This window comes from Ostrinia nubilalis, chromosome 12, assembly GCF_963855985.1.
Source record: "Ostrinia nubilalis chromosome 12, ilOstNubi1.1, whole genome shotgun sequence".
NCBI lineage: Eukaryota > Metazoa > Arthropoda > Insecta > Lepidoptera > Crambidae > Ostrinia > Ostrinia nubilalis.
This window is the reverse complement of record NC_087099.1, coordinates 8,724,402-8,740,345: the sequence shown is the minus strand read 5'-3', so window position 1 is coordinate 8,740,345 and position 15,944 is coordinate 8,724,402. Positions and strand designations below refer to the sequence as shown.

Genomic DNA, 15,944 nt, shown 5'->3' with positions numbered 1-15,944 from the left:
TTATAGAAAAAACAAAGGAATTTTTGAATGGCCAAATGGGGTGCCCTCTCAGACGCATAACATTTTTCATCATAATTTAGTTTGGCATAACAGTATTTGCATACAGTTTTTTCGCATAAACTTTGATATGCATAGTTTTCTAAATGCATAATTGTTTCTTAGGCATAATAATAACTTTCTCTAATTTTCAATACCATATTTTAAATAATCATAAATGTAAAAAACATAATTTTTATATTCCTAAAGTTTATTTTTAATAAAATACGATAAACATAATGTAATTATTTATAACATTTAAAGTCATAAATTAATATTGTCTATAAGAGCAACCAACATGTGATGTTGCGAACGATCTTCCTTCCACCTTTACACTCTTTCGGCTTTCGTAATTTGTAAAAACTAATTTCTCTGTGTTATTGTCATTTTTGTTCTTAATTTTTGACCTGTCTCTTAGAAAACTTAAGCTCGTGAAAATACATTCTGTTTGATCTCGAATCCCTCTTTATACAGTGTGAGTCACGTTAAAGTGTACATATGAAAATAGATGAAATCGTATAATTATAGTAGTAATAGTTTCATCTATTTTCATATGCGTCGCTGAGCAGTATGTTTAACAACTCTATGATATTCAGTTGCTTTTTTTAATAGTTTTATTAAGCTTTATTAATTATTTATTTAAGTAGTAGTTTAAGTTCTATTGTTAATCAACACCTGATTAATGTAACTACGTATCTGTGATTCTTAAATAATAATTATATTTTGTAACAATTTTAGATTTCCTTGTTATTATATTTTGTTAGTGAGGAGTTTTAGAGTTACTTTTTATCAAATTAGACTATTAGAGTGTTATTAATATTGACTGATTAATGCAATTGCGCATCTGTGATTCTAAACGTAATCTATAGGTTTATGACCATAATATTTTGTGACAATCAAACTTACTTTTATGCTGAAGATTTTTTAAACGGTGACTGTTAAATAAAACTGATTATTATTTACATTATTTATTTTATTTTATTAACAGGTTTTATTTTCGGTATGTAATACCGAGGTGGAACCTTTTAGATCTGTGTCATCCTTCACGTATAGTTAAATACCGGGGTGGTTGAAACTTGATTTGATCCATCCGCCCCGTTAAACGATATACCGGGGTGGTTGACACTTGATGTGTTCCATCCACCCCGTTGAACGCTAAGACTATGACTACCGGGGTCGTTGAAACACTTTTTCCCATCCGCCCCGTTGACGGGGCAGATCCACCGGGGCCGTTGGGACTAACCCTCATATGGGTACGTGTATGTAGTTACTTTCACCAAGCACACACGCTTCAATAATATCCCGTATCTCCAGACATTACTACATCGAAATCAGAAAAATGTGTGTAATTTCATTGTACGGATATTACGCTTATTGGTTTTTGTGTATTAAATCAAGACTGACAGTCAGTTTAAATGTAGGATTATACGAGTAATTTAAATTAGCTAATGAAACAATTCAAACGTTCTCGCATAAATTCCTCAAGAACTTTTTAAATAAAAGTGACATGTCATGAAGCCGAGTTTGTTTTAAATCAATAACAGTTGGTTCCATTGGCACCCGACGAAGTTCCGCCGAAGTAAGCCAATAGACGCGGCAAAAATAAAAAGTTGATTCGCAACTTTGTCTGAACTGTCAACTGGAGTTCAATCCTCGTTCAAAAGAAGTGGGTAGCGAAAATATAACTCATGAAAAAATGAGATGGAGACCCACATTTTTATAGTAGGTCATCTAAAATATAGGAATACGGACGTATTTCTGAAATTCTACAACTAATAAAAAACAAAAATCACGATTATAGGTAAAAGTGAGGTAAAAATGAACACATCCAATTGTGCTAAACAACTCTTTGAAGTAAAATTACAGAAAATAAATTATTTTTATGCCAGACAATCACAATCTAATGAAGCGTCATCGGTTTTGTTTTTATTATTTCCAGAACATGGTTTTTGGATTAAATGGGTCGTAACCGCACCAAATCGAATACAGATAAGAGTTAAAACTTGACTGCGGCAGAAGGAAGGTTATGTTTTTTTCGTTACGTTCTTGAGTTACACTCAGCTCATTGACGCCTCATCACTCATCTGCCACTTGGGTGTAGAACACTGCACATTTGCATCCCTATCATTTTCGTTCGTTCTCTTCAGCCAAATGACGTCCACGGCCTCTGATGTCTTGCTCATTTTAATTACTCTTAAACGAAAAGACACTAGGGCTGGGTCCATCCATGGTCCTGGGCACCATCTTACTTAAAACTTCGACAAACGTCAAAAATATGTCAAACTCCATACAAAAAACACCGGTTATCGTTATATTTTAGTTACGGTCAAAGTTAGATGGTGCAACTCAGCCTAAAATGACCAAAATTATATAAGATCGCCCTTGATATCTGGTTTTAAGTTATTTTCGTTACGTTCTTGAGTGGCACTCAGCTCATCGACGGCTCATCTGCCACTCGGGTGTAGACGGCAAACAGATCGCCAGGCTTTCGCCGAGAGCGCCGCTTCGCCACCGCGTAATCCGCGGGAGGGGCATTAGCGGTGCATTGTCGCACTCTTATTGTGTTTGCTGACGACTCCATTATTTCTACTCCTTCAATGCTATTTAGGTCGATTGAACTGCTACTGTACATGAAATAACCTTTCTGCGTCACATCTTGATCCAGTCACAGTTAGTTAACGCTAGCGAAGTGCAAAACAAAATGATATTCCGTATGGCATAAATGTGAGACAATCTCTGCATGCTCCGCAAATTCTGAGCAGAACTATAAGTATTAAGTATGTAATGTACTATTTTATATTACAGCCCAGTATACATTATAAATTATACAAATTATAAGAAATAGAACTTATTTAATTACCAGTAACTACCCTTTTTGCACCACGCGTAATCCACGGGGGCATTAGCGGTGCACTGTCGCGCTCTTATTGTGACGCCGGCCCTCGAAGGATTGTTTGCGAAGGCTTCAGCTGCTTATAGTTTACAGATGACATTGAATCGAGAATGTCACAGACACTAAGCTTATTTCACACGAAAAAATAAATTATTAAAAATATAACTTATTTAATTACCAGTAAACACTATTTTTGCACACCCCGCGTAATCCACGCGGGCATTAGCGGTGCACTGTCGCGCTCTTATTGTGACGCCGGCCCTCGAAGGATTGTTTGCAAAGGCTTCAGCTGCTTATAGTTTTACAGATGACGTCGAATCGAGACTGTCATAGACGTGGTCGTACATAATAACGGTAGCTTTACTCACTTTGCTGCTTGCTGTTGATGGTAGAGTACTTTTTGATCCAGTGACAGAAAAATTAACTTTAAAATCATAAAAATTAAGAATGAGGAGGGAATAGGTACTTTTTAAATTAATTTAAAAATTTAGGCAAATTCATATTTTAATTAGCACCTTGTCCACGCGCCAGAAATGAAGTCGTCTGTAAAAATCTGTGTAACATGTAAACTATGTATAAACTATAAACCTTGAATTCAGGTCATGCTTCTAATTTGAAAACCAATCTACTTTCTATCTGGAAAATTTACGGTCTCCCGCAGATTTTTAGTGTGAGTTTTTTTTTCAGTAAATTGCATTATCTTAAGGTATAAAATGCATTTTTAAAGCTCAACCCATAAGTATCTCAGTTACAGTTACGTCACAAGAAAAAGACATTATGAAATCAAATAAATTAAGGATAGTGGTTTAAGTTAACTGTCAACCGTCTCTTACACCCCGTAAAGGTATTTCCAACGAAAGCTGAAAGAAAACTAACCAGCACTCACCGTATTAAAATTTAAGCTCCTCGTTGAGTGTTTTAGTTAATCTTCAAAGAGTAAAAAAGTGACGATAAGCGGAATCCTTCTGTTGCATAATCCGCTGAAGATCCAGCATTATCACACCGCGCGACCACGCCATCTGACGTTTGCCGCGGGAAACGGGGAAATTATGAAACAAATTATTAAAAACTAATTCCGTGAAGTAATAACTTCAACTGAAATGCACAAGAGAAGGAAGGTAGAAGGAAGATAAGCTGAATCGCTTTATAACATAATCCGCTCTAGAGGGATATTCCGCCGCGACCACGGCCGGCTGACATCTGACGCTTTCAGTGACTGTTTGATATTATAAACAATAACTGCAGCCCATTCAAAATCAAGTCCATGTAGGATTAGGTTCAAAGGAGAATTACGCTGTAATTTTTACAGAATAGCAGGTTATTTTTAACACGAAGAAGATCTTGTAACTATGTGAATTTTACGATTGAAGAAAAACAATATTTGTTCCTAAATCCAAACATGTCTAAATCACACATCACTCGACTCTATAAATAATATTTGTCAATAAAGATGGGTAGATAGGGTTTTATGAAAATATTTCGAGTACGCGACTAATGTCATCTCTTTCACGCCCATTGCCTCCGGTGCCTTTACGAGTAGCTGAAGGTTTTCCGGCAAGAGCTTTTTACCTAAAACCTCTTTGGAAACGTCCACAGCAGACGTGTTGATGGAGGAATCAGACAAGATCTTAAGGAACTTTGGACTTGGAAAATGGAGCGCCCGTAGATGTAATGCGGCACTCGATAAGTTTACCTAAACGAAATACATTAATTTACTTTTGTTTTAAAATTATAATAAAAACTTAAAATGTGTAGTAACTCTACAGTCAGAATGTAATAAATTATTCAAGAAAATTACATGAATTCAATAACTAGGTAGGACCTATTTATTTACCCGACTGCGCCACACAAAGGAGTGGTAATGTGTTTATTGTTTATTTTTAATCTCTCAGATTCAAATGTTACAACAGCACTATGCTTCCGATTTCGATACAGAAAGAACTGAAAACAAAGAATGGCAAATATCACAAAGGAAGAATCCAACGCATGCGAGATATTTCCAAAGATTGAAAAATATTTAAATAAAGGTTCCCGTTGGAGTGCTCTCTTCCAGTATCACCGCGAGATGGCCAGTGCAAAATAAACGATTGTTATTTCCGAGAGTGGTCACCATTGTCTCTGGATCTTACCCAAACATTTACACAACCGGCATAGAAAAAAGTGGACATATCGATACAGCGGATTTTTTTTAACGAACGAAGCCACACAATGTGCGTATTGTTGTCTAAAAATTACTATCGTAGATGGACGAGCTTTTTTTAAGTCAAAAGACTTGTTATATTCTACATTTTTCCCCTACAAATATACGTAGCGTATTTGTGACACTATTTTAAAAAATAACATTGATAGAGTTTGAAGAACAACATTACATATGCAAAAGGAAAAGGTATTACAGTTTACTTACGCATATAACCGTGGTAAATAGATTCAGTAAAGCCCACAACTCAATCGAAAGCCACAAACGTGACTCGAAGTGGCGCAGATTGGATTATAGAAATAACTCGCAAAAATCCATCCCAGGGAGGATGTAATCTACATTTCGATTGTCATCCTCGATTCTAAAGCAGCATTTTAAACGCGGAAGATTTTTTCTAGGTTAGGCAGCGAACTTTAATTGAGCTCTATTCAATTTGGGTATCGATATCGACGAAGAGTCACTCGGGTATGATTGAACTCTTTTCGTTCTGATAATAACCAGAAATATAGCAAATTAATTATATCGGTGTCAACATTATGTATAGATTACTCGTATACGCACTAACAATCGCTGTTTCTAATACTTAATTGAGAATTGAAAAGTAACTTGAAATATGACCTAGAACCAAAAGACAATTTACTTTACTAATACATTTTTCACTAATGATCAAAGCAAACTAATTTAATATTGAAACAAGATCAGACCTTCACAATTTGTTTTAAAAATTGAATTGGAAAAATTCTCCAGTGTAGATTATGAAAAATTCCTACGCGGAAACAAATGAGGGGTCATTTGTTTTTCAGCAGCAATTTTTCTTCTTAGATAAACTTCATGCTGTACTTTTTACGATCTCTTAAATTTGCAGTCCGTGGTGATGCAAAAATATTGTAGGTATAAACGAGTACGAGATGATATTGCACTGAATATTAGAGTTTAGAAACTTTTAACTCTTAACTATCGCAAATCAACTTAGGAAAAATAATACTTATTGACGCATTTGAGTAAATGCAACCGTCAAATTCGTTTTCAGTTAAAACACATGCATATTTGATTAATAAAGAAAATTACTTATCTATTTCTTTTCATTTATATTAACACGGTTTCCCAGTCCCATGAATACATTGACGTATAAATCCCAATACTCGATGCCGCAAAGTCGATTGGTCGTAATTTTTCTTGGAGTTTGGAGCCGAAGTATCCCCAACTCGGAAGCGAAGGGACGTGCTCAAAGGTCTTGGAAGTTAGCGCGCGTGATTGGCCCCATTGTGAGGCTCAATAGTCCATCTTGAGCCAACTGAACCGTTTCATGGCACCCACTTGTACGTTTTTTTCCACGTTTCTAGCGTATGGTAAGTATGAGGGTAAGTTAACGACGATCGCGATTTAAAAGGAATATTAATAAAGGAACACAAAAAGTTTACAGACTTTCGTACTAAAAAGACACTTCAAAACTGAACCGCAAACAAGAATGCATCCGACTCTACCCTAACGTACCGTATCGGAATCTGTAATCGAGTCCGCTCCGATTCATAATCATATTATGCCGGGGTCCAGTATCGATTATATCGAGTAGATACACATGTCGGAGCGGAACCGATAGCCAAATAAACTAGCAAACCGCATCGATTACCTGTCAGTGGCAGCCAGCCCGCCCCGAGTGACCGCCCGCCCAAGACCGCGCCACGTCCGAGCGATACGTTTACACGATTTTGTCATTCGTTTAATTCTAAGCGATGCTCCTTTGTTTCTCTTTCTGCTTCGTTATTTAAAAACTTTGTCTATAGGCACGACTGCAGAAAAGAGAATGTTTTAGGGTAAATAATGCAGCTATGCACACACACACACACCGTATGGATATTAATAAGTATGGAAGAGAGGTAACAAGATCCTGATACAGGTATTTCCATACTTATAAGGAATGTTGTCCAAAATATGCTGTAAACCTAGTTTATTTAAGAAATAAAGCATTTTCATTTCATTTCGTAAAAAATAAATAATAATAAGTAGATAACATTTAAATTAAAGCAATAAAAGAATTAATTTGACAACTCTTGTTTTGCATGTAACTGGAGTAATAACCCCTTGGAGCTTACCTAACCGAGATTAAACAAATTAATTAACAAATAATTAAAAGGCATTACCAAAAAGAGCGCTCCAAAGTGCTGTTTGTAATTAACAATATAAATTACCTATCCTAAAATTGTAACTGAACGATTTACTCGGCGTTATAGTAAAATCTGTGGATACTGTCTACCACAAAATTGTGCCAAATTAATCTTCGCCAGTAGATTGATTAATTAACCGGTATTACGAGTGATTCCCAATACCCGCGGATCTCGGGGATTAATCCTGGTTTTGACCTTAGTAATCGAACTATGCAACCCGCAATCGGTAAAACAGTTGGTCACGCTTCAACTTTATGTCTGTGCAATAAGATTAAGAAAAACATACATTATTTTAAAATAATAAGTATAGGTGGGTCATTCCATAAAAATCTGTATATTTTCGACGTCATTTTGTCCGTAACTTTTTTAAGATGCTTTTGAATACTTTATTAGTGGAAATTATAGTTTATTAATTAATTATGTTATGTCTAAAAGGGCCAGTCACTTTATGCTTTATTTTAGGAGAAATTATAATTTTAAATTTTTTCATACTACATTACTCCTATATGACTTCTAATAAAGTATAAAACTTATAACCTTAACATTTATAGATAAGTTAATATACATAATGTAGTTGTTTTGTTATTATCATCATATAAAAAACATCATTCCCTAACTAGTAATTTAGTCCCAAGTGCCGTTTAAAGCTAGGGCCTGACGCTCTAGGGACTGACGATTTGGAGTAAAACTTAACACAAATGCAGATTAACTTTATATTATAAGATGCTTAATACGATGTGCCGAAAATAGCCAAAAAACCACACGTAAATACTAATTAAATTATATACAATTTCTTATTGTAATCAATAAAGCTACTCGACTAGGGACTGACGAAGTGACTGGATAAACACATGTTTCCGCAACAACTGGCACGTTTGCACTAATTCAAAAAACGGCTACCGCAAAGCCAGTATGGTCTGAGGATAACTTCGTATCGTACTTTAAACTCAACTAAATGGCATTCACTCTAAATACATATTAAAGCGCAAAATTATAAAATCAGTGCGTGGCGAGGGAATGACGCTAAAAGCTGTAGACTCTTTTTCAACTAAAGAAAATCAAATTATTGTTTATTGAAACCGCAAAATATTAATAGAATTTGGTGTAATATACATTTAAATAGATTATTCGTTAATTAAAAGCAAGGATAAAGTTGATGTTTTTATAAATGTGGGTCCCAAAACACAAACTTTTGGAGTACGGACATGCCTAGGGAATGACGTTTTGGGTCATTCAAAAGGAATTTAAGATGTTTTAAAAATAGTTTCAAAAAATATAAATGGGTGATGAATAAAGCACATTGCGAGCTGTTATTTAACAATTTTGGAATAAAATATTAACAAATATTTCATGTGAAATGTGGCGCGGACTAAGAGTTGACATATTTTTGTGGAATGACCCAGGTACTGAAATAAAAGCGTAAAAAGTCTTAATTGTTTTTGAGATTAGAAGATCAATCGATCGATCTCTACAGCTTTAAGTTAGCCTTTTAAATAAATTATTGTTAAAATACGGGTAGGCATATGTATATTTGTATTAGAGAATGCTGTGGAAAAAGGGCTACAAAATATTTAAAAATTCCCTATCCAAATTAAGACTCCATTATTTGTAGTTAGAATTATTTATTTAACTACTCGCATATCCCAAAGCTGGTTAAAAAATGTTTTACGATTTCGACCGAGTTAAATCCGTCAACTAACTCCAGTCACAGAAAAAACTAGAACAACTCTGATCAAAGCGAAACAAAAAACAAAACTTTATTTTACCACAACGTCGGTTTACATTTCATCCAATTACGTTTGGACGCACAAAAACCGCTTAACAATTTCATTGCTACGACGTTAACAGCACGCAGACGGAACTTGGTCTTGATGAAACTTTTCAACAGTTTTAATAAGAACCTCATTCATCGCATACTTTCCTTAGAGGCTTATCGCTAACCCGTGACACCAGAAAATTAAAAGTGCGCTGTCATGGTGGGGCTATCTGCGAGTAGGGTGACTGGCTCTTGGGAACTTAATTAATTGGCGATTTACCCGTGGACATGTCCAACTATATTGGAAGACCAGCGGAGTTTAAGTTTGGCATCTTTACCGGACAGTGTGTACGTGACAGTGAAAAACTAGTCAAGTTCTAAACAGTTTATTGTGTAACTTTTTTTCTCGTGAAGAGGAATAACAACAGTAGTTTTCTAAACTCTATCCAATACGAGTAGAAGACTGCAAACGGTGTAACATATTAAAATGTTATTACTAACTACTTGTAGAGTTTGTAAGATGGTAACCTAGTAAGTAAACAGATCTTTATATTCTTTATGAAATCAAAATATTGCTGGACTAATTTGTAAAATAATTAATTATGTAATCCTTTGTACTTATTAATGCTTTGTTACTAATTTCTTAATTAGATATAGCTGATTTAATAACTAGTAACGCTGTAACGTATCTGAAGACAGGCTTATTGATGTGAAAGTATGAGCTGCGCCCACCCATCCCTGCGGCTGACACATAATCGATACCCCGACTTGTGCTACAAACATCGAGATAATATCACCAATTAAGTGCTAAGTAAATAAACTGAAATACAACGACTAAATCTGTAATGTCAGGTGCTTAATTAAGGCGTAAAACAGCTCTACCTCTTGCATTAAAATATTAAAAAAAAAATTTGTTTCATAGACTACGTAATGAACGGATTAAATAAGTTAGGTTTAATGCTTTCAGGAAACTATAATTAAACTAAGAAAAGAACTTAACGGTTGCCATAAAATTACCAATGGAAGTGTTTACTAAGTTTTAATTCCCGTTAAAACTACAGTTTTACATCAGGTAGATATGTGAACCTTTTTCATCAATGAAATGTCAATAAATTAATCTTAAAATATGGTTGAATCCGACTAGGTTAAACAGAACTTTGAGATACTAGCTCCTAACATCTTGGTTTGGATTCCACTGCGTCGACCAACTAAAAGTTCTGCTGAAACTTAATTTAGCCGGACCGTTCCTCGACCGCGATGCGAAGTTTAGCCGGCTCGTAGGTACCTAGCACCACGGGACTGAGTAACTAAAGAGTATTAAAAATATTTGTATGTGAGTAGGTATTAACTATTGTAATCAAAGTGTGTAAAGCTAGATTTCACAAGTTGCTATCGAGAGGTAATGGCGATAAAGAAGCTATAAATAGTTACAGGACTGAAATGAATGTTATCAGTCCCAGGTTAGGTCTCAATGTTTGGATTTTCCTCCTGGGATACTATCCCGCATAGTACGCAGTACTGACGGCCGATGGGGCAGCAAGGTCCTGAATGGAGGCCGCGTACCGGAAAACGCAGCGTGGGACGTCCACCAATAAAGTGGATAGACGAGAGACGACATCATAAAGGTAGCAGGGAAGCGCTGGATGCAGGCCGCTACTAATCGATCAACATCGATGAAGAAAATTGGGGGAGGCCTATGTTCAGCAGCGTCCTATGGCTGAAATGATAATGATGATGATGACACTATCCCGAGAGATGCATGATTTTATTCATTTATTTGCGGGCCTTTCGGCTAAGCTGATTCTATTTCTATTTTATATGTTACGTAACATAAAATTAAACACATCCATTACTTTAAACATATTTGTATCATTTATTTGTAAATTCCCGCATTCCTGACCAAACACATGTGCATATTTTATTTCAACGAGGCACCCAAGCGCATCCCAAGGATCCACGCTGAATCTCCGAATATTTCATTGTAATGCGGCGCGTCAACAATGTGCCCTAAAATAAACAGCAAAACAAATTCTTCTTCTGTTTTCATTTTAAATGCTTTGTTACGTTTCGGGGGTAAAATTGTAAGTGTATCTCCATTGATAATAATGATTACTTTATTTAGGGTAGTTTTATGCGGTAAAGAGTTCTTAGTTAATCGAGCGAGTTACGTAGAGACTCCTAGATTTACCTAATAGTTCAACTATGAAGTGGTCCAAAGGATGGGAAGAAAAGAACGTCAGGAAGCTTAATAATCCGGCCCGCCCTAATTTCAATTTCGATGGCTGTCTGTACCACCACCTTTGGCTCAAAGGTCTCGTTCGTATGTTTGATTAAAAAAAAAGGCTTAAAAACTGCTCAGTCATGGTTATGATGATGCATCGATGCAATAGTTATGTAGTACCTATACACCTAAATTAATATAAGGATTAATTTCGTTCCCACTGCTTAATTTCAGAAATCCTATTAACTTGTCGTTTAAAAGGAAATTTTCAGGAGAGTTAAGTTCGATAAATAGGCCACACAGAGTATTTGAAATAAACTGACCTTTTTAAGAGGCATAGGATATAGGTACCTACGTCTTTGTCGCAGTAGAAAGACACGTTCCAGAAATCGATTCAGTCGCCATCTATTGCCAAAACTTTACTATTGTACACATTATGGTCTGATCTGTTTATTTGTGGTTGTATGGTTAATAAAATAAGATTGGCATTAAGATTCACTTGCGATTTTCACTGTACCCATTTACTAATTTTTTGTTAAGCTTTAACATTTGAACTTCGAGCTATAATGGAGACGGCAAAACGCGTAAATTTTGTTGTAGTGTTGGCAACGATAATTATTTTGGCATTTGGAAAGTGAGTGGCAACACAGGCTACGACGCGCTGCCGCGCACAGCAGCTGTCACGTTTCTATCGCATATTTTGATAAAATATTTCATCAAAATAATACAACGCAAACTTTATTTTTGTGTTTATTTAGTGAAAAATAGTGTAGTTAACAGTAAGTCTAAAATAGCTCTTCAGATGCGATCGAAAAGTGGTTAGAAATGGACCAACAATTTTCATTGTCTTGGAATAACTTCCATGGAAACCTCACGAAGGGATTCGCCGGTTTACTGGGTAATGGTGAATTCGTCGACGTGACTATTGCCGTAGAAGGACACCTGTTACAAGCGCACAAAGTAATACTTTCAATATGCTCCCCATATTTCAAGAAGATGTTCCAAATGAATCCGTGTCAACATCCTATTGGTACGTTTATTTACGGTCAGCTGCATGAAGAGACAATTAAAATTTAATGCCGTCATTAAATAACGATCATTCATTGGAAACCTTATACCTTTCTTCTAAAGTTGGGTGTAATTATTTTCTCTAAATTGTTCATTTATTTTAGAAAGTAGTCGTTTTTGTAGGATTGACTACCTCGTTAATTTTGAGTCAATCCATTTATTTTACTTAGCTCATTTTAGTTTTTTTATACTCCATTCATTCTGAGATGATTATAATAGTTTTAATTATCGTGACTTTTGAGTCAATACCTAACTCTTTTGTTTTATTACAGTGGTGTTGAGGGATGTGACACATAAAGCCATGCGAGACCTCCTTCAATTCATGTACCATGGGGAAGTCAGTGTTAAGAGAGAGGATCTTACTAGTTTTATAGGCACAGCTGAGGTATTGCAAATCAAGGGGCTGACTAACAAAGAGGTAAGAATCAAAAACTACTGCTTATTTGATAAATCAGCCAAAGCAAGACCATGGGGGAGGCCTTTGCCAGAAGTGGACGTCAAGTAGCTGAAACGATGATCAGCTAAAAGTTTACATATCTTAGGACTGTCATAATTAAATTCTATTTGCCATCAAATAATAATTAACATGTTATACTTTCAGACTGAAGATGATCCTGAGAAAGAACAAGATTTTTCCAAACACAACATAGAAAACCACAATGGCTCTCCTGATGGGAATTCAAGTGTGTCAGACATAGTTGATACCACCATTGATGATGTCACACCTAATAATGAACTAGATCTTTTAAAACAAAGGCAATTCATTGAAAAGTTGCAAAGACTTAGTAATCTAAAAAGAAAATCTGAAGAATTCCTCCAAAAGAGCTACTATGCTGACTTAATAAACCCTGAAAAAAGGTCTAAGACCAAAGACAAACCGTATTCTAAACAGAACAACCATATGGCTCAGAGCTACGAGAATTTAAAAAGTTTATATGAAGAAAAGGCATTAGATGTTTCAAATGCATATAATTCTCACATTCAAAATGCTTGTAATAATGCAGAGAAAGATTTGAATGACAAAGCTAAAGATCAGATTCCATTTGAAAATAATATAGAATTGAAAACGGAAAGTGATGATATGGACATAATAGTAACAGATCCTGCAGTTTGCACCACTCCGAAGTCTTATGATGGGTCTAGAGATGGAAAGAAAGACTTGTCAATACCTTTGGATTACCACTCACCTCAAGATAGTAAGTTTATTTTTCTTAATATTTATTTCTCTATAAAGTATACTTTTTAACTTTCTAGTCTTCTTTGTTACTTTGCTTGTCAATGCTTATTCATTTACCATTTACACAATAAGATTGTATATTGTGTTGAAAATGCAATCATTTATATCATCAATATTTATTTTCTTTTGCAAAGCCTTCATTGTGAAAACACGATGGCATTTTCAACATCATCGATCTTATAAAAAAAACTGTTGTTTGTAACTTCACCTATACTGAAAATGCCCATCGTGATTTCAGATTGTACCAGCTTAAACTCATTGTTTAACGACCTAAAAAACTTAGTGAACGGTAAAGTGACTAACACCACGTTGAGAAATAACACAAATGAAGAACACCCACGGACTACAATGGAGCATCGACTTGTGACGATTCCACAAAAAGAAGACGGAAAAAAGAAATATCCACAACGGTCATGCAGACTCTGCTGGAAAATAGGGAAGAGAAGGGACACAAGATTTATGTGTAACGCTTGTGAAATGCCCTTTTGCAAATCTCCATGTTTTGAAATACACTTCAATGATGTACTAAAAGTATCTCAACTCCAGGGTGACTACTATGCAACATAATATCAAACTAAATCAAAATACATATAATTCATATTCACTAAGGAACTTTATAGTTAAGATTTAATATAATATTCATATTTTTATCAAAAAGTATCTCTTTAGCTTAGCAAAGCCAGCAGTTTTGAGCTGTAAAAACTAAAAGGATCATAGATTCCAGAGAACATGGGGACCAAATTCCTGTATATTGCAAAATGCTATCTATTGTTAATAATAACCTTTTAAATACTCTATATTGTTAGATAAGGCTGTTCTGTATGAAATCATAAAGCACAATAAGTTAAGTAAACTACTGTGATAGCGGTAATCTGCTCTCAAGTGCCAATTAAAAGTCGAACAAATTATAGTAGAAGTATATCACTTTCGGTCTGTGCCATCAAACTATACCATAAAAATCAAGACTTGTTGCTCATATTCTAGTCTATTTATTGTATTAGTATTAGATTTGATTTTATAGGATCACTTACATTTTTGGTATATGCAAAAAAAAACTGCAATGACTTAAAATTAAACTTTATAATACTATAATAATATGCGTGTCCAACATGCTCATGGATGGAATTGCAGAGAAATATTTTTCTAATCTATGTAAAATTGTGAGACATTTTCATTATAAATGATTTCTTAAATTTTAATGATCTCTGAGTGACTGTAGAATAAGTACTATATTTTAAGATTAAGTATACAGTGAGAGATTGCATTCCGATAATTATAGCATATCATTTGGTCTTTATTGGGAAATATTTCTATGATAATGCGCATAGTGTAGCTCATTAGGCATCTAAATTATATTAAAACTTACAAAAAAGAAAAAAGCTTTAAAACAAGAAAGTTATAACATTTTAGTTGAATAAAAGAAAAAAAATGCATTAACAGCCAACTATGAGATTACCTAGTGTATTTTGAAAATTAACAAAATCGGAATGACTCTTATTAAAGACATTTATTCATAACTAAAGCTATTTTTTGCTAAAAAAGAGACATTTTTATAACTTGTATTGTGTATTTTATATGAAACTTTTATAGTCACTTTTTTGGCTTTGTATTTTATACTTGTGTGAATTTAGTGTGGCTTTGATCTATTTTACGTGAATGTATTTTTATACTTGTATTATTGAATAAAATAACATGAAATTTACAGCTTGTCTACTTTATTTATCCTTGGATTGTAATAGGTGCAATATTTCTATTGTTAAGTTCTTGTAACTTTGTTTTTTATAAGCTCATTCATACTTTTGTTTCCAGGTGCACTCTCCCTAGTTATGAATGGGTCGTGCGAAAACCAGCAGTTGCCAGTGCGTTACAAATATATTTACAGTAGGAAAGGGCACAAACAATTGGTCCATATGAACTTTGTGTACACCAAACACTCTACCACTCACGGGAAAACATCTTGGAGATGTGTTCAGTACTTTTCGCTCAACCGATGTCCCGCCACTGTGGAAACCATTGATGCAATGATATACGCCGTGAATCACCAACACAATCACGAAGATTGTTACGAGAAACTCGTTAGAAACAACATTTATGAAATGAATGTTTCCCCTAAGTAATGAAGTATTATTTTAAACTAGATTATACATACAACAAATTGTAAAGTTCCTATATTTATTTTGAATAAGGTTGCTCTCATTTGATTATAATTAATTCTGAGAACAGATTTAGTGTAGGTGTACAGTATAAATTCCTATGAAAATAATCCTATAAAATTCATCTAGTCAGAAGATATTTTATTTATATTAACTTCTAGTTTTATTATTGCGCGTTATTATTATACTAAAAACTATATGCTGTAATCAACAATAAA

At 34.6% G+C, this 15,944-nt stretch overlaps 1 protein-coding gene across 2 annotated transcripts; it reads left to right on the top strand.

The window, feature by feature from the left end:
- Window positions 1–11,928: 11,928 nt before the first annotated feature.
- Window positions 11,929–15,893, top strand: LOC135076904 (kelch-like protein 12). Of its 2 annotated transcripts, none has more exons than XM_063971415.1 (4): window positions 11,929–12,298; window positions 12,609–12,754; window positions 12,938–13,532; window positions 15,383–15,893. In XM_063971415.1, the coding sequence occupies exons 1-4, from the start codon at window positions 12,094–12,096 to the stop codon at window positions 15,688–15,690; spliced, it is 1,254 nt and encodes a 417-aa protein (XP_063827485.1). In that variant the 5' UTR covers window positions 11,929–12,093; the 3' UTR covers window positions 15,691–15,893. The 2 variants fall into 2 exon arrangements, with proteins under 2 accessions (XP_063827485.1, XP_063827484.1); XM_063971414.1 differs by lacking the exon at window positions 15,383–15,893 and adding an exon at window positions 13,812–15,343.
- The last annotated feature ends 51 nt before the right edge of the window (window positions 15,894–15,944 follow it).